Source organism: Prunus dulcis, chromosome 8 (genome assembly GCF_902201215.1).
Source record: "Prunus dulcis chromosome 8, ALMONDv2, whole genome shotgun sequence".
NCBI lineage: Eukaryota > Viridiplantae > Streptophyta > Magnoliopsida > Rosales > Rosaceae > Prunus > Prunus dulcis.
Genome location: NC_047657.1, coordinates 3,973,529 through 3,992,825, shown reverse-complemented (window position 1 = coordinate 3,992,825; position 19,297 = coordinate 3,973,529). Strand labels below are relative to the sequence as shown.

At 35.1% G+C, this 19,297-nt stretch overlaps 1 protein-coding gene across 8 annotated transcripts; it reads left to right on the top strand.

Moving 5' to 3' along the window:
- Window positions 1–1,823: 1,823 nt before the first annotated feature.
- On the top strand, window positions 1,824–18,646 carry LOC117637673 (type IV inositol polyphosphate 5-phosphatase 3). Of its 8 annotated transcripts, XR_004587217.1 has the most exons (14): window positions 10,159–10,430; window positions 10,575–10,734; window positions 10,996–11,070; window positions 11,518–11,590; window positions 11,715–11,819; window positions 12,187–13,048; window positions 13,854–14,038; window positions 14,776–14,884; window positions 15,275–15,417; window positions 16,306–16,540; window positions 16,775–16,818; window positions 17,372–17,483; window positions 17,595–18,056; window positions 18,221–18,646. XR_004587217.1 is itself a non-coding variant. In XM_034372638.1 (12 exons), exons 2-12 carry the CDS (start codon window positions 10,401–10,403, stop codon window positions 16,796–16,798), a joined length of 1,956 nt encoding a protein of 651 aa, XP_034228529.1. In that variant the 5' UTR covers window positions 1,824–2,063; the 3' UTR covers window positions 16,799–17,168. The 8 variants fall into 8 exon arrangements, 5 of the variants coding, with proteins under 5 accessions (XP_034228529.1, XP_034228526.1, XP_034228528.1 ...); XR_004587218.1 differs by having other exon boundaries at window positions 17,372–18,056; window positions 18,254–18,646; XR_004587216.1 differs by having other exon boundaries at window positions 17,372–18,056.
- Window positions 18,647–19,297: the final 651 nt, after the last annotated feature.

Sequence of the window (19,297 nt, the reverse complement as noted above, 5' to 3'; positions counted from 1 at the left end):
AATCTCCTCTCTTACAATTAGGTGTGATTTTTTTTTTTTTTTTTTCAGAAGGTATGATTTGTTGATAGATGTAAATGAAACACTTGTAAAATCATATGATGTGATATATATATTATAGAATGGAATAAAGTAATTCTCTGGGAGGAATGCTAGTTGCATTCTCCTTTGTAGAATAGCGAAACCACCTTAAATTAGGGCGGGCTTTAATTTTTAGGAAATTTATCACCTAGATCATGCAATTTATCACATTTAGGCTATGTTTGGTGATTGGAATTGGATTGGATTATGAGGTAGAATTGGATTGTATTGGATTACATTGGATTGGAAATGATAACATTAATCAAATGATGTGTTTGGTACTACACATGATTGAGGGGTTGGATTAATTGAAATGTGCCATTACATGGCTTAGTATAATCCAATCCAACTTAATCCCTACAATTTGGTAGGATTCATAATTCCACTACATTTGGCCCTAGTAGGATTAGCCACAATCCAATTCATGTTGTTTTTAGGACACCGAACATTTGACTAGGATTAAGAATCTTATCCATCTCACCAAATGGAAAGTTAATGTAAATATGATTTCCTACAACTGAATGGTCGTTAACAAAGTGAGCGTTAAGAATTTCAAGATAATAAAAACATAAAACGGATGCAATTTTTGAGAAAGAGAATCCATTCATACAACCAAAGAAGTATAAAGAGCGACATGATACAGTGGCCTCATTAAAACCTTCCTAAGACAACCTCATGGGACAAACCCCTGGGGAAGAAAGAGCACCACACATGTTACGGACTAACAAGAGAGTCCGATTTAGGTCACTTTTGACCATTACAATAAAAGAACAAATCAAAAAACGGAGGGGAGGAGGGGCAGTGGCCACCTCCCCCACTAGCTTCCTTGCGGTTGGTTGTCGACAAGGAGAAAGAGGACTAGGGTGCAGCTAGGGTTTTTTGCTTCAAAAAAAGGATGCAATTTAAAGTTCAAGAAATGTTTTAAATTTTTTGTTTGGCATTGTGTTAAGTAAACAATTTATTGCATCTCATAATTACCAATAATAGTTATTTACGTTAACATAAATATTTAACATTTCTGTAAGGGGTTGTAGCTCAAGTGGTTAAGAGTAATTACCCCTACACCCGAGGTCTTGTGTTCAAATTCCCTCCCTCAATATCGCTTGTGTAAAAAATAAAAATTAAAAAAAAAAACATTTCTAACTGAGTCATAATTTATTTGTATTTCTCTTTCAATTCTTTTCTTTTAGAAGGTTGGTATTTCTCTGTTAAATGATGAAAATGTTCAATTTTGAATTTTTTATTTCCTTTTTTAAATAAAAAATAAAAAATATCCACGACGCATCTTACCACTATATACAAATCAAACTTTATATAAAAACTAATATCATAATGAAGAAATTCAAATTAAATACAAGGATTACAATGAGATTGTCCTTTCTTAGCTACAATAAATTAAAATTAAATATTTTAACATTAAATTGTCATTCAAATTTCTCACCTGTGTATATTTTAAATGAAGATGCTTTTTCTTCTTCCATTGCTAATAAAAAAAAATTACATCTAAACAACCATAGGGTGTCTGTCCACTGTTAATTAATTTAATAAAGAGAAGAAAATGAAAGCCCTCAGTTAAAGAATACATACAAACAATTATAGAAAAGAGAAGCCAAAATGCCAGGTGTCCAAATTGTGTTAAATCAGGCAAGGTGTGTGGAAAGAGACATTTGCTGCTTCTTCCAGGTTTCCAACTTTATAAAAAGCCAGTAATATTTGTGTTAAATCAGGCCAGTCACTTCTCTTTCAAAAGCAACACAACCAAGCTGAGCAGAAGCCTTATCAGACCCCCAAAAAAACGAAAAAAAAGCTGAGAAAAAGCCATCATCTATCTGCACTGTAGAGAAAGAGCTGCTTTCATACAGAGAAGGGAAAAAAGCTTCTTTCCTGAGAGATCAGTTGAGTTGTTTGTTTTCCTGTGGTTTGGGAAGAGGAAGTCTTCTGGTCATCTCAAGAAACAAATTACTGGTGTATAAATTAAAGCAAAGGTATGTCTGCATATACACAAGCTCATTAACTCTCTCTCTCTCTCTCTCTCTCTCTCTCTCATATATAGCCAGCTAGTTACCTACATGTAGAGGGTTCATGTTCTTTGGGACTGGAAATTGGTTCAAAGAGCTTAGAAACTTTCCTTTTTGGAAAAGAGAAGATTTCTTAGTTATTCTTAGTTACTATGTTTATACAAGTCCACACAAATCTAACTTCTTTTTGTTATAAAGTTTTCTTTTCTCTTTTGGGTTTGTAGTAACCAAAGGATTTGGTCTTATTTCTTTGATCTTTGTGTTCTGGTAATTTAGTCAACAAAAAAGAAAAAGAAAATACAAAAACAAATGAATGGGTGCAAGCAAACAGACAAAACTGGAGTGTGAAAATAAAGTACACTTCAAAAGCTCTCATCTAACCATTCTTAATCATTTTCTTCTTGGAAAAAAAGAATTGCGGTGAGCTAGGGGATTTCTTCCACACACTATCAAGATTTTATAAAAATACAAACACAAAATCATTTTTTATCGAAATAGATCTTATTGGCGACATAATAAAATCTTAATATATATAATTTTTTAACAGAAAGAATTGAGGGGAGTTTTTTCTGTGATAAAGAATCCTTTTTGTGCGTCATGAAAATGTTGTTTTACTAGGCAAGATCTCTCAAACCTTGTGCGAGGATCAGTGAAGATGTGACGACCAGGGACTTAACTGTATCTCTAAGTTTTTGAACCTATTTATTTATTTATTTATTTATTATTATTTTCCCGAATAGGTCCAAGCACTATTTTCCCCTCACCATATTGAATAAAATATTATAACACATTGCTTCGATATGAATGTGACCCAGCTTAGTGGTTATGATCTGCTCACTGGCTGCTGCTCAGTGATGACTCATCATGTTCATGGACCACTTTGGAATTATATAGTGCATTTTTTCTGTTTGTCAGTGTTGACCAAAAAAGGGATGAGGGGGATTAATTAGAGTCCATTTTTGTGAAAAAAAAAAAACATATATAATTAGTATGCCCAGTGGTTGAGAGACAATTTTTCATCTTTCTTGTTTTTCGTATTGAAAAAATTGGTGTTCACAAAATTAAAACTTAGAATGTCATCTAATAAAGTAGAGATTAACATCACGAGACTGAAAAGAAAGGTGAAAATTAAGTGCGATAATCATTTATAAAAATCATTGCTGAAGTAGGAAATTATAGGGAATCAGTATAATTTTTATCTCGATTCCAAATATTTTAGTAAACAATAATATTCAAACTCTTCCTCAAAATCCAACTTCTCAATTCAATTCGTCCTTACCGATTATGGATTAGTAAACATGCTAATAATGAGTAATGGAAAAATTGGAAAATTACAATTTACACAAAGATTAGGGAGGAGTGTCCTCTTATAATTTCGTCACGTATGCACACATTTTCTTTCTAACATAAACACATGTCTAAAATTCGAATCTCCTTTATGAAAGATATTTGAAGACTTTAATCTCAAGTGCGATGTAAGGACGAACCCAAAAAATAAAAGATTCATTTCTTATCTCTAGCTGCATTATGAATTTAGGGATTTAGAATATTCTGGTCTTACATTGTGTCATGCACATTTGTCGGTATCTGCTACATTTCTTCATTATTGTCCGACCGAAAGAAGAAGTCTGCATTATTGTCACATGGATGGATGTCACCTAAAGTTTGGGGTCACCTTGTACCATTAGTATAGTTTGTGACCCCAAATGGGGTGCGATCACCAATTTCGCTTTGCACCAAAAAAAACTTGTGTAATTATTTGGACAATCCAAAATATGAGAATTTTGTGGGAGAGAGAAAATCCTATTCCCGTACTCACATGTCTTTTTTGTTTTGTTTTGTTTTTAATATACAAAAAATATTGAGAAATAAAAAATTGAATCTAAATCTCAGATACAAGGATAAATATTTTTAACCATTTCCTCTAATTCAAATTAATTGAAACCATATAACATGTGGTCGTGAGTTATAAATAAAGTTGAATGGCCATCATATTATTATTTTTTATTCAGAATTAAATTAAAAAAAATTAATTCGAAATTAAATAAAATGTTAACAATTATTGAAAGAAGTTGAATTTTTTGGGTGTAGATTTAAGTACGAGGCGGGTATAATATGTATGTGTATTATTTGGTTATTTTAAAAAAAAATTATAAAGTGAAAAATTTGGACATTTTATAAAACTTTTAATTAATTAATTAATTATTTCAATAATACATAAATTAAATAAATTAAATATGCGAATAATACGTATATAGGTTCACTAGCAAATTCCCACCACATTCCACTAGATTATAGGAAATCACAGATTTTTGGTCCAAGTCCCTGATAACAAAATTTGTAAAAAGTAGGAAATTATTATTATTGTAGGTTTTTCTACTTTGTGCCTGACCTAAAGTCCCTGACCACATGAAAGCCTAATAGGTATGGCAGTGTGTTTGTCCAGAATGGGAAAGTGTCCTATGTGGTCCAAAGAAGTTTTTTGTTGTGCTGGTCAGCTTGTTCATCATCCTAGCATAATGAGCAGAGCACTAGGTATCTGTTTGTTTTCCCATAATTCTTCCTTTTTTCTTGAGAGGTTCTGCAAGTCTTTGAGGATTAACTTTTATGAAATGTTTATTTATTTGGGAGAGAAGTCATGAATCGGGAAGTTAGGAATTTGTATCGTTCTATTTGCACTCTCTTGTTTTCATACAAAAATTCTACCCATACTTGTATGCTTCGAAATTTGATAAGTGTTTGTCACACACCTACCCAAACCCTTTTTTTATATTTGACATATTCATATTATTAAGGCCATAGGCTAGACAAGCTTCTAGATCCATTTTAATTGACCAATTCCATATATCAATATGTCGAACTTTCATGCATATAACGAATATGAAACTTCTCTAATTTCCCTTCTCTAACACCGCAATCTTCAAATCATTTTCTCTTCAAATCATTTTCTCTTCTCTTAAATGAATTATGTTAGGTTAAGAGTTCTTACCCCACCACATTGAAATATTTTCCTCGAAAATTAATTAAGTTAAGTTATGAGTACGATTTCTTTTCATTATTAAAGAAAAATGGTAGTTAAGTTAAACAAATGCGTTGCCCAGGTCGGCGGCTAACTAGCCACATTTGTCTAATAATTCTTTCCATTCTTTCTTTATTTTTTTAATTAAATCAACAACCTTATTAGAAAATTGCAATCTATTTTCCTTCTAATTTCTCAAATTAATTATGACTTTTGGTTTGTAATTTAGCTGAGAATAATCAAGAATCTCATAAATCTTAATTAGCAAATCGTTTAGTAGAGATAACTTTGTGGCACCTCAAAGGACAAGGTTGGCGGCATTTGTGGCACCTCAAACTCAAAACCTCTCTAGAAGCTTCAATATTTTTATTAGTCAATTCAATAAAAGAGACTTGACGTTCCTATTAGCCCCATAGAATAAAAGTTTTTCTTTTGGTTGGATAATTGGCTTACAGCTTAAGATCTAGAGCAAAACAACAAGGAAGAAATGCTGGACAGAAACAAAACGACACAGTAAAGAGATGCCACAATCAAGCCAAATGATTGGATTGCCATCCAATTAGAGGGTGGAACAGGATGGTGTGGCTCTCACTTTTATTTTGTGTCTTTTTTTATTTTTTATACAAACCATATTTTATTTTAATCTAATTTAAATTATGGGAAGGGGAATTTGAACTTGAACACAGAGTGGAGAGCATATCCCCTCTAGTCAACTTGGCTCAGCCCATGTCTGCTTTTATTTTGTGTCTTTGTTAGAGTATAGTGCTTTTTTTTTCTTGTTTTTTTGGTTCTTCTTAGGTATTTCTTTACAACCTAAAATACATTTTCATACATTAAGCTGCAAAATATTACAATATCATAATTAACACTATCACTTAAAAGAAGAACAAACATTAAACTCAAAATGCTATAAACAAAAGAAGAAGAAAAAACTCTCAAAAGTACAAATCAACTTAATGCAAACAAGAGACCAAACTCAGTTTGGCCAAGGAAAAAATATAGCATTCTTATTCTCAGTTATAGCATCTAAATGAGATGTCAAATTGCCACGTGAACATGAATTGAAGGTGAAAATTGCTTCAACCAAGTAATCAAATTATACATAGTTTATAACGCCAAAAAAAATAAAATAAAAATAGAAGTCAAAATTTAATATTAAATATTATTTATGAAAGAACCTGACCCAAATTCAACTTTGGAATCTGAGCTGAACTCTGTGCTGTCCGACACCTGACGAATGTCGGGCACAAATGATCAAACTACCCTTCTAACTAAAAACCCAGTTTTCTAGCAGCTAAACTTCTACCGAAAATTCGGCAGAGTCTCCCCTGTAAATTGAACGTTTCCCAAAAGTCTCCACCTGTCAACAAACATTTATATATGTATCTCAATCGTTCAGCATGCATTTAAATATACTCAAGAAATCAAACATCATCTTATTCTGGCCTTTGGCCTCAATAAGTCGAATAAATCATTCTGCTATCAACATTCAAATCAATTCTTATGACATCCCAAGAACAGTGTTAGATTTCATAATAACTTAACTGGACTACCTTTTATTACCTGACCTTGTGGCTGCACCTTGTAACACTAGACTGTCTACGTCCCCTTACTGAGGGATCAAGCCACACATAGTTCTTTCAAATACTCGTATCAATCATATATTGAATATAAATACGTCAAGCACTGTACTCCCTTTAGTTTAGTTTAAGAATACCTCAGAACTGAAATTCTCTCCTCCTAGGCGTACCCCCATTCCTAATCCATCAATCCCATCCTCGTAGGAGTCGGAGACACTACTTCTATTCGAGTCGCAATCCTCGCAAACCTCGGATATACCCCTTCTATCCGAGCCGTAATTCCCCTCTCGTAGGTCTCGGAGATACCCCTAATATCTGAGCCCCATTTCCCCCCTCGCAGGTCTCGGAGATACCCCTTCTATCCGAGTCGGAGATACCCCTTCTATCCGAGCCGCAAATCCCCTCCTTAGGTCTCGGAGATACCCCTTCTTTAATTATTAATTTATTCTAGTAAAAGACCATTATACTCCTAGAATATTTTATTAGGTTAAAAGTTGACTTTTTATTTGGGAAGGAATTTGGGAATTTTGGTTAGACTGTTGCGTAGAGCACGTCGAAATGAGTCCATAAACACATAGTGAACTAGAATCGGAGTTGTGCCAAAGAAATGAGATCAAAAGAAGTTCAGTGGTATAACTATAAATATTTCGAACTTCAATTTTTTTTAAACCCAGAATTTCTGAATTTTAGAAGGAGCTCGACCAGGCGACTTCAAGAGGTGATTTCTCTCAACTCCGACCACCAATTCACTGGAGACCGGTCCCGTTAGAACCACTACACTTCCCTCTTCCAACTCCAACCCTTCGCCCTTCGATCCGCAGCCGTAGTCGTCGAAAACAGTCAAGAAACAGACAGTTTTGGATAGTTTTTTTTGTAAACTTTCAACGGCTCGTTCTCCCTCCTTCGACCACTGTTACATGCTAGTGAGGTATGTTTTCTTACCTAATTTCATGATCTAGTTGATGGTTGGGTAGGAATTTAGGTAGTTCGATTTTCGAATTAGTTTTCAGTCGGTTTTGGGATCGCGATTCCGGCCACTTCCAGTCACTTTTTGGGGTAGGTCCAAGAACAAAAGTGGTTCCAAATAGGGTGTTTTACTTAGGGTAGGAAGCTGGGTTTTCAGTTTTGATGATTTCTAATAGCCAGAATTTGTTAAAGCCACTCGTAGTTCTTTCAAATACTCGTATCAATCATATACCGAATATAAATACGTCAAGCACTGAACTCCATTTAGTTTAGTTTAAGAATACCTTAGAATTGAAATTCTCTCCTCCTAGGCGTACCCCCATTCTTGATCTGTCAATCTCATCCTCGCAGGCCTCGGAGACACCACTTCTATCTAGCCACAATCCTTGCGGACCTAGGATATGCCCCTTCTATTCGAGCCGCAATTCCCTCGTAGGTTTCAGAGATACCCCTTCTATCCGAGCCGCATTCCCCCTCGCAGGTCTCGGAGATACCCCTTCTATCCAAGCAGCATTTCCTTCCTCTCTTGCAAGTGTTGGAGATACCCCTTCTATCCGAGCTGCATTTCCCCTCTGTCGCAGTTCTTGGAGATACCCCTTCTATCTGAGTCGCAAACCTTCCTAAAAAATCTGGAAGTCCATAAAGGTTCTAATATGCCTAGGACACATGTCTCGTGAGTTTGATCTCGATCGAACAGTCGGATTAATCATGATTGCACGGTTACTGTAAACCTAGCCCTAGGGTTAGCATTTTCGGATTATCCGGAACTTCGATTTACTATCCATCAACTTCTATACGATCCTGGAATTATCTAGATCATCATATAGGAGAATAACTACGATCCAACGGTTCAAATGTATCAAACCCGAAAATCGCACAATATGTGAGATCCGATCGGGGCCCAAACGTTGTCCGAATTGAGATCCGCGAATTTCTACACATTCGTGACAACACGAGGATCGTTCTAGGACTGAGAGTGACCTCACCAGATTGCCCACGTGCAGCCACACACGTCGGGAGCGCGTGGGTGGCTTGGTCAAATTTCGGCAACCAGAAATCTTCAAAACTGGAAACCCAGCTTCCTAGCCTAGGTAAAACACCCTATTTGGAACCACTTTTGTTCTTGGACCTGCTCCAAAAAGTGACTAGAAGTGGCTGGAATCTCGATTCCAAAATCGACTGAAACCTAATTCGAAAATTGAACTACCTAGGCTCAAAATTAATAAATTCCTACCCAACCATCAATTAGATCATAAAAAATAGATAAGAAAGCATACCTCACTCGTATGAAACGGTGGCCGGAGGAGGGAGAACGAGGTGTTGAAAATTTAAGAAACAAATATCCAAAACCGTCTGTTTCTTGACTGTTTCCGGCAACTATGGCGACAGATCGAGGGGGCGAAGGGCTGGAGCTGGAAGAGGGAAGTGTGGTGGTTCTAACGGGACCGGTCTCCCTCGAATTGGTGGTCGGAGTTGAGAGAAATCACCTCTTGAAATCAGCTGGTCGAGCTCCTTCCAAAATACAGAAATTCTGGGTTTAAAAAAAATTGAACTTTGAAATATTTACAGTTATGCCACTGAACTTCTTTTGATCGTCATTTCTTCGTCACAACTCCGATTCGAGTTCACTACATGTTTACAGACTCATTTCGACATGCTCTATGCAAAAGTCTAACCAAAATTCTCAAACTCCTTCCCGAATAAAAAGTCAACTTTTAACCTAATAAAATATTCTATGGGTAAAATAGTCTATTACTAGAATAAATTAATAATTAATTTAGGATCGAGTTGTTACAATTTAAATATTTTTTCAGCCCTAAACTGCATTTTTCTTTTTTAGCCCTTGACATCAAAAATTATATTGTGCGACAATAACATCAAAACTCCTACATTGATATTACGTGTCAATGGTATCCTCGAATTTTTTTATTAACATGTGCTAATAGTAGATACATTTTTTTTCCTACATTTTATAAGCAATTTGTAAATAATAGAAAAAACAATCATAATTATTCTTCCCCATAAGTAATGGGAATAAGAAGAAATAGAATACCATAAACAAGGAATGAGAATCGGATTAACTAGAAATGGATAGTTGATCTGATTTCCATTTGTTAGGCTATTTGATGAAGGAATTTTAAGTGGGACTCACATATTAAATGATTTTTTTTATGTGTAAGTAAACCCATGGGAATTCAAGAATGGAAATCATTCACTTTCTTCTTACTTCCATTACTTATAAGTAGATGTGACATAAGAGGGAATAATGATCATTTTCAATAGGCTTAATTATGCACTATAAAATAATTACTATGCATTTACTTCTTTTATTAGAGGATTGAAGAATGATTATTTTGAAGTGAGAGTAACATAACCCTGAATTAATTATTAATTTCTTTTAGTTGAATGCTGGGGTATAATTAATTATTTAAAACAACATGATATAGCAACTGTAATTCACTTTAAAAAAAAAAAAAAAAAATGGAAGTCAAAGCGCGGAAATTTTCTAGTCGAACTTCCATTTTCAACTACCTCTTTAATTTCCAACTGTTGTGGCGGTAGTCTTCTTCTTCTTCTCCCTCCTCCTCCTTTACAATCATCAGTTTCGAAAATTCTGGTTAGAAGTTTAAGAAATCTTTGGTCCCTTCTCCATCAAAAGCCTTTACTTCATTGTTGGTCTTCTTCTAATTTGTACCTTGTTAATTGTTATGTTCTGCAACCATGCATTCTGAATCACAGATGAAGCCCCACTCAAAGAACCAGCAGCAGGTAACTCTCTCTCTCTCTCTCTCTCTCTCTCTCTCTCTCTCTCTCTATATATATATATATATATATTGTGTAGTTAGGTGGACCATTGTGTTGTTTTTGGTTTTGGTTTTTGTTAATTTTTGGGGAAATGAGAGAAATGTGCAGAGGAGTTGGGCTGAAATGTGTTGTTTGGATTGGTCGTGCCTACAGCTCTTCTGGCCCAGAGTCGTCATGCGCAAATGGCTCAACATCTCCGCCAAAGAATCCGATTACAGCGCCGACACCGACGCCGATTCCGACTGTGATGCCGACTCCGATACCCAAGGTCCTTCAATTTCCACATTTCTTTTTTCTGTTTTTTTAAAGAAAAAACTGAACTTTCATACTTTGTTCTTTGTGTTTTGAATTGTGATAAATCTGATGATGGGTTTTTTTTTCAATGCGAACTGGGTTTTTGATGTGGCTCAGTTTTGTGAATTTTGTTTATTTATTTTATTTTTAATTTTTGAGTTAATTGGGACTTTGTTTCATGTTTTAAGGAGTATGCGTTTGGGGTTTTAGCCTGACTGTAAAATGGGTTTTGCAGAGTTTCCTCAACGGGGAAGAGAATCAAGGTTTAAAGACATTAAGGAAGATGAGTCTGAGAGTGATGATGCTAGTGGTAATATTTTGGCCACTTTTGTTTCTTCATTTATTTTACTATATTTCATATCATTTTAACACTGTTTTTTGGCACCTTTTTGAGATACAAATTTACTATTTTTTTTTTATTTTTATTTATTTTTTTTTTTCTGAGGCTAAAAGTTTGCACTGAAGATGAAAGTGAATAATGTGACTTTCATACAGCTTCAAGTCTTCAAGGAGGCACCTAGTTTTTTTATTTTCTTAACTTTTGACCAATTTCTTTTGGATTTTTGTAACATTATTTAGTCTCAGAGTCAGAGTCAGAGGTCATATGCATTTCTAGTCCTGAACTACTGATTTGAGTATCTTGTGTGTTATATTTTTTATTTTATCCCATGGGATATGCAAATTCCAATATATTGCTTTTCTTTTTTTCCAATTAATTTCATGATTAATTTGTTCCTCTTTCTTTTTGGTTAATCAGAAGCGCTTCCAAGGGTACGAAGACGAAAGTCAGAGACGTTCAGGGCACAGTATATAAACACTAAGGAATTGAGGTTGATGCTCCTTGTATTTTTGCAATGTCAAAGTAAACCATAGTTAACTAAACATAATTATTGCAAAGGTGGTGGTTTATCAGTCTAGCCTTTAATTGCTGATCTTTTCTTTGGGTGTTTTCAGAGTATGTGCTACAACATGGAATGTCGGAGGAGAAATTCCACCTGATGACTTGGATATTGATGGTTGGCTAGATATTAATGAGCCAGCTGACTTTTATGTGATTGGGTAAGTGTTGGATTGGTTCTCCCCCTGCCCCAACTCCTCCTCCTCCTCCTCACCTTTCCTTGATTCACTGATTCTGCATTTAGGGATCTTATGCTGTTTCTATCATGATCTATTTATTATGTAAATGTTGTTGTTCATTGAAATCAGATAAAATATAAATAAAAAAATGCTATTGAAAATGCCTTACATCACTTGTGTCGGATTTTATACCTGTCACGTTTGTCCTTTAATTTTTGTACAAGATCAAAGTGAGCGTGCTTTCTTTTGTCCTCTCTAATATCCTCTACCACTTTGATCTGTATTGTCTGAATCAGTTTTTCATTTTCAAGAGTTAATCTTAGAAGTACGAAAAATGCTTAATTTTCAGCCTTCAGGAGATTGTACCCTTAAATGCTGGAAATATCTTTGGTGCTGAAGATAGGCGCCCAATCACTAAGTGGGAAACAATTATTCGTGAAGCACTGGATAGAGTTCGACCTGCGGCAAGTAAGGTTAAATCCTTTAGCGATCCTCCATCTCCATCAAAGTATAAGCCATCTGGTGATGTCCCTGATATAGAAGAGGAGATGTTACTCCAAAGTGATAGTGATGTTGGTGAAGAAGTGCATCCATTGGATGACGAACCCAAAGATTTTGGTGACAGCAACGATACGTCAATCACTAGTGAAATAGTGAATGTTGATTCTCAAGTTCCAGACTTTAGTGATAGTAGCAAGCCACGCATGCCAATTGGCCAGGATTTACAAAGGCAAAGTTCTTCTCCAAAGAGATTAGATAGGTTATATTGCTTGAGGACCGATGATTGTTCATTAGATGAAGAAACTTCTAGTATCCAACAAAATCGAAAGTTAACCAAAATGCTTAGTGGGTCTGAAAGGATTGGTTTGAGCTGGCCGGAGCCTCCATTAAACTTGCTATCTCAGCACTTGTTAGACAGACGAAATTCCTTTCGAACAATGAAGTCTTTCAAGTCCTCTAAGTCTTTCAGAACCCACAATTCTTTCAAGTCAGCTACGAATGACGTGACACCAGAAATAGCTCTGCTTGCAGAGATTGATCTTGAGTCTCTAATGAAACGGAAAAGAAGATCATCATATGTAAGGATTGTAAGTAAGCAGATGGTTGGGATTTTCCTCACTGTATGGGTTCGTAGGAGCTTGCGTAAACATATTCAGAATGTAAAGGTGTCTACTGTTGGTGTTGGTGTCATGGGATATATTGGTAACAAGGTTTGTTTCTATGCTACAAGTTTTTTATCTCCATTTTATGTGAATCCTTTTTCCTCATTATGAGTGTTGTTGGTAGATGGCCAACATATTTAATTATTGCTTTTGTTAGTATTTATTTGATAATCTCACAGTTATTTTCTTTCTTTTGTTTTTTTGCTAACATAATCTCACATTTCTGTAATGGATCCATTCTTCCACTGATGTGGAATTCTAACTGCAGTATGACTTTCATATGGCTGATAAGTTGATAACCATACTGTACAAGCCATGGGTGAACATTATAGCAACTTTGTACTTTCCTCACTTTGTAGCACCCCATCTTACATGAGCCATATACAGAAAATTAATTTAAATGGATATTATTCCATATTAAGATCCGTTAGATTCTGGGGTTTGGCAAGTGATCAACATATGAGTGATCAACATATGAACCTTGTAATTTTTCTTCTTTGTTAAGAGCGTTCAACGGATGAACTTTGTAGCTTCGTAACATAAATATGATTTGGTTAACTTTTGTTCTGTCTAGAGACTTGTTCCTCTAATTTAAAAATTATTTTATCGTTATCAACAATTGATGTGTTATTTTTCTTAATTGATTAATTTCTGGATAGAACTCTTGGTTATGAGATTGCCCTTGTTTTGCTTAGATGATTTGCTCGAATAAGTTAAAACTAGATACTTGTGGTAATAATCCATATGTTCATGCCCTTATATTCAACACTACAATCACCTCCTAAAGTAATTTTATAATAGTAAGTATAATGTTTCTACTCATTTATTTGATATCAACTCTTAATTTTCTCAGGGATCTATATCTGTCAGCATGTCAGTGTATCAGACGTTTTTTTGTTTTGTGTGCACTCACCTGACAGCAGGTGAGAAAGATGGAGATGAAATAAGAAGGAATGCTGATGTGCATGAAATACATCGAAGAACTCACTTTCATTCATTTTCTGATATTGGACTTCCCAGAAGTATCTATGATCATGAGTGAGTATTTTGCTGCTACTAAATTACAGTACTCTTTTCTTTGGAGCTAATGCCTCTTCTTTTTTTTTTTTTCTTCTTTTTTGTTTGTTATTGTCTTGATGGAAATTGGAATTATGGTTCATGAATCATCAATTAATTATGTTCGTAAAACTAAGAAATGTTTCCACTTTGCATGATATCAACTGTCATCAGTTTTTGCGAAGAATCTTTTGGAACTCATAAAGAAAGATACGTTGCACTATATTGGCTATTCTAGAATCCAAGTTTTATTCTTAACTTAAACAACATGGGGAGTTTAACTTAGAGAACTTACTAAAGTAATCGTCTCATCAGACTCTAGAATAGCAACTAAATATTTATAAGTAGTAATCTCCTAATAAAACTGTTGGATATTGAAACATATTTTAAAAAGTAAATGGATAAGACATTCGGTTAGCAGGAAGTGTAAGTCAAGAACAGCCTCCGTCTTTGGATAACAGTAACATTATTTGGATGCAATATTCTCCAATTAGTGGTTTCCTATACCCGAGCATCTCATTTCAGACAAATGATAAAACTACATAAGTTACATATAATTCTGTTATATGGAAAAAGAAAACCTTGGCTTATCCACATTCTAGTTAACTGATGTGAAAATTAGTTTCAACTATACTATGACTTTAATTTACTATTGTTTTAAGGACATATTTATCCCTCCTGAAGAAATTACAGTAAAAGTATACTTCTCTTTCCTGCAGAAAAATAATTTGGTTGGGCGATCTAAATTATCGCCTTAACTTGTCATATGAAAAAACACGAGAACTTATCTCCAAAAAGGAGTGGTCCAAGTTGTTTGAGAACGACCAGGTACATCTTTTACCTCTCTTAAGATAGTTTGTTTTATTGAAATTATTTTTGTCGATTGATGTAATTGTCTGTCTAATAGCATTCTATGATCTGTGTTCTTCTCCTGGCTTATCATTGGATTGGAAAATCGAAAAACTGAAGCCAATAGCTTGAGTGTTGTAAATCAAATAACCCCAATGTGTATGACTGATTGTTCAGCCATTCCATTAATGGAGTTGTGTGTTTTAGTGCACGACATCTATGCTTGTAAAAATTATAATATGACTCAAGTGCAAATTAGGGACGAGACATTTTGGTGAGATTGAGCCAGGAATTTTCTTAATTGATAGCTTTTCAGTGAAGTTAACCATCAAACATAACTATTAAGCACATTGACATTTATTCTGACAGCTTGCACGACAATTTAAGAAAGGTCGTCCATTTGATGGATGGTCTGAGGGTGTTCTGAAGTTTCCACCAACATATAAATATGAGGCTAATTCAGAGAAGTACTACGGTGATGATCCGAAGACTGGGAGGCGGACTCCAGCATGGTACACCTGCATTGATCTCCATATCTGTAATCTTATTTTTTTGGCTTACTTTTTACATAATAATACAGGTGTTCTGTTTCAATTAATGCTTTACGAAACTGCGTGTCCACCATTTTCCTTTTCAGGCTGATTTTGGAATTTTTTTTGGGTATGATTTTGCAGTAATCTTGATATAGGTTTTACAATGTTTACTAAACTAATACAAATGCATGATAGCTTGTTATATTTTAACATGTCATAAAAGATTTATTGGTTCCTTCCATCTATCTGGTCATCATTAGTATGTACCACTAAACAGCTGTTCAAGTGTGTACTACTATAGAAGACATCTTTTGATACTGAATGCCTTTTTGAGTTCCCTGACATTGTGTGCTTGTAGATTAAACAATGCGCTATGCATCTGTTGTTGTTTTCTTTTGGTAGTTTTGCGATTACCACCACATAACACCTTCATTTTTTTGGCTTTCCCTGTCAATGTGGCTTTATGATTCTACTAGTTATTTTAACTGTTAAGATAATAGTTAAAGATCTTAAAAGTTTTGGTTTGTTTTGAGGTTTTGACTTATGGGTAGGTTTCGTGTTGAATAACTAGTCTTTTAAAATATGGTTACCAACGGCCCTTAGCAAATATACATGTGTATTGGTGATTCCTCACATGCATTCTTCTAGTACTTGAGAGACTTAATCTGAGAAATTGTAACATAATTCATTACTCAGTAACATTACAGTGATGTTCAATATACTTTTAATGAATTTTTGAAATGTTTTCTTTCATATTTTAATGAGTGTTTGAATTCTTTTTCCATGTACATTTAGTGTTTATTCTATTTTGATTTTTATATCAATTCCTTGAACAAAATTTTACCCTAGTGTGCCTCCATTTCTCAGGTGTGACCGCATTCTTTCTTATGGCCAAGGAATGAGGTTACTGAGCTATAGAAGGGCTGAACTTAAACTTTCTGATCATCGACCAGTGACTGCCACATATATGGCCGAGGTTGAGGTGTTCTCTTCTAGGAAGCTTCAACGGGCCCTCACATTCACTGATGCAGAGATTGAAAATGAGGAAATCTCAATGGATATGGGTGTTGATGTTGGAATGAACTGCTTAAAATTGGAACAAGTGAGTACTTTGCTGCTAGGCATGTGAAGTGATTTATATATGGTTGGTTTTCTGAATTCTACTATTACTAGGTAAAATTAATAGAATAGTTAGAGATGTTGATCCTAGTACCTAACCAACTTGCTTTTTCCTAGGTTTGAGTTTATGTACGTGTTTTCTTCTGTTATACCATTTTGTTTCATGAATACCTTAAAAGGTTTGGTCTTCTATTCCTGAACTTGCTTCCTGGCGCAGGATATTTCTGATTGGGAGCGTTGATGGAGGCTAATGCACTCCAGGTGGGAGTTCCGACAACTTGTGAAATTTTTTTCTTCGAAATTTGCAAGTTACATTCATTCTTTGCCATGATTAATTTGTCAACAACGCTCAACAGTGATGTATGTTGCATTTAGAGTGTAAATGTTATAGCAGTTCTTGGCCATTGGTCTCTGGAGCATGTTAGTTGAGTTGAGTCATAGAGCATACAGGTAGTACAGTAAGTTGGATTTATACATGTGTATCAATGTGTGTATTGTAATTTGTATGATCAACCTTCATGAGAGAAGCTTTCTTAAGCTGTATACAAATAATACGTCTCAATACAAATTTTTAATGCAATCTTTTTGGATGGTGTTCCATGTTCAGATCAGATCTATGTTCTTTGTATTTGATGTCTTTCATTTCTTATGTCTTTTTCATTGTCCACTAAACAATGATTTGTGAAGATGAAAAAACAAAATTCAAAGACAGATTAGCAGACATTCTTGACGCAGTTCAATTTATCTCCTTGGTAATGGAGAGAAACTGAGATGAATTCTTGGGAATCCTAATTATGGAACTTGACAATGACAGACTGAGTCATCAAGCTTGGTGTACTAGGGTTTGGCAACCGAACCAACCCTCTCCGAGGGGGGCTTACAGACCACCAAACCTACATTGCCAGTGTTGAGTTTTCGGCGGCCAGGTGTACCATCAGATAATCTCTTTTGAGCCCCAATCTTTTTCATAGGACCCTAGCAAGATTATATATTTGGCTTATTTATGTACATCCCCTGTGCTTTCAAACTTGTCTCAGATTACCACCTATGTTTGCAAACGTCTCAAAGTACCCCCCAACCTTTTAAAAACGGTCTCACGTTACCCGTTTCGTCAGTTTTTTAGACGATCTGTTACTAGCGTAGGGCCCCACTTCGTTTTAACATTTATCCTCTTCAAACAAGGGCATCTCAGTTCTAACAAAGAGGGAAATTGGGTGAGAAGGGGAAATTGGAGAAGAGGGCCTAGGGTTTGTGAAAATCTGTGGTTGGCTTCGATTTTGGGAGAAGTTGGAGAAGAAATTAAGGGTTTATAAAACTCTGAGGTGGAGTTTGAAATTGGGAGATTGTGGAGTAGAAGATTTGGGTTGATGGAAAGAGGAGAGAAGCAAGGCGAAGCAAGGCATGGCCAATGGTGTCATTGTGGGAAGTTAGCACGGATGCAGACTTCTTGGACCAGTTCAAACCCAGGGCAGAGATTTCTAGTCTACCCAAAGTTAAAGGTAAGCATGTTCAAGATCAAATTTTCAGTCATTGTTTTGGGCATCACAAATTGATAGAGTTCTTATTGATGAAATTGTCAGTGATTGATGAAATTGTCAGTGATTGATGAAATTTTCAGTCATTTTATTAGGAAATTTTCAGTCATTGTTGTTGGTTGATACAGGAAAGTGGAGAAAAAGGATGTAGGTTTTTTCAGTGGTTTGATGCAGAAATGTATGAGTGTTCAAAGTCTTTGATACCTGGTTTGCTGAGGAAGATTGATAGGGTGGAGAAGTAAAATGCAAAGATTCGAGCAAAGTCAAAAATATTGTGGGCTGCTATGTTGCTTTCTTGCTTAGTGGTGTTTGCCATGAAGATGAATTAGGCACTTTGGCAGTAGTTCAGTGGGAACTGTAATTTGAGAACAAATGTTCATGTAATGTAAGGCACTTTGGCAGTAGTAGGCACTTTGGCAGTAGTTTAGTGGGCAAATTTAATTTGAGAACAAATGCTAATCTAATGTAAGGCACTTTGGCAGTAGTTATGTTAGTGTAATGTAATGTAATTTGGCGTAATGTAATGTAATGCTAGTTAAGTTTGTTCATTGTAATTTGTTTACAGGTTACAAATTATGATATGAATGTAATGCTAGTTAGTTAAGTAATGTAATGCTAGTTAAGTTTGATCTGTGATATGAATGGTAACTTGTTTAGATGTTACAAATGGTGACAACTGAATGGTCAATTATCCATAATAGACATCAATAATCCCACAAACCAAATATAAGCACAAACCAAAACAGGTTCCAAAATAGGTTCCAACCATAACAGCCTTAGAAATATAAGCACAAACCAAAACAGGTTCCAAAATACCAAAACAAGTTCCAAAATACCAAAACAGGTTCCCAAATAGGTTCCAATCATAACAGCCTTAGGAATATATGCACAAACCAAAACAAGTTCCAAAATAGGTTCCAACCATAACAGCCTTAAGAATATATGCACAAACCAAAACAGGTTCCAAAATACCAAAATAAGTTCCAAAATACCAAAAACAGGTTCCAAAATAGGTTCCAACCATAACAACCTTAGGAATATATGCACAACTTGCCCAAAACAGGTTGCAAAACCATAACAGGTTCCAAAATAGGTTCAAGGATGAAAAAAGGTCTTCCACAACATGTCTGGACCATTAAAGTCTTCCACAACATTCAAGGATGAAAAAAAGGATCTTTGACAAAATGGCTCCTCTGTTAATTTTT

Excerpts from the sequence above, each read along its gene's own strand:
- LOC117637673 (XM_034372634.1), top strand. The coding sequence starts at position 10,383 with ATGCATTCTGAATCACAGATGAAGCCCCACTCAAAGAACCAGCAGCAG. Across the intron at positions 11,071-11,517 it reads TGAGAGTGATGATGCTAGTG|AAGCGCTTCCAAGGGTACGA; the intron begins GTAATATTTTGG and ends TTGGTTAATCAG. Across the intron at positions 13,049-13,853 it reads TGGGATATATTGGTAACAAG|GGATCTATATCTGTCAGCAT; the intron begins GTTTGTTTCTAT and ends TAATTTTCTCAG.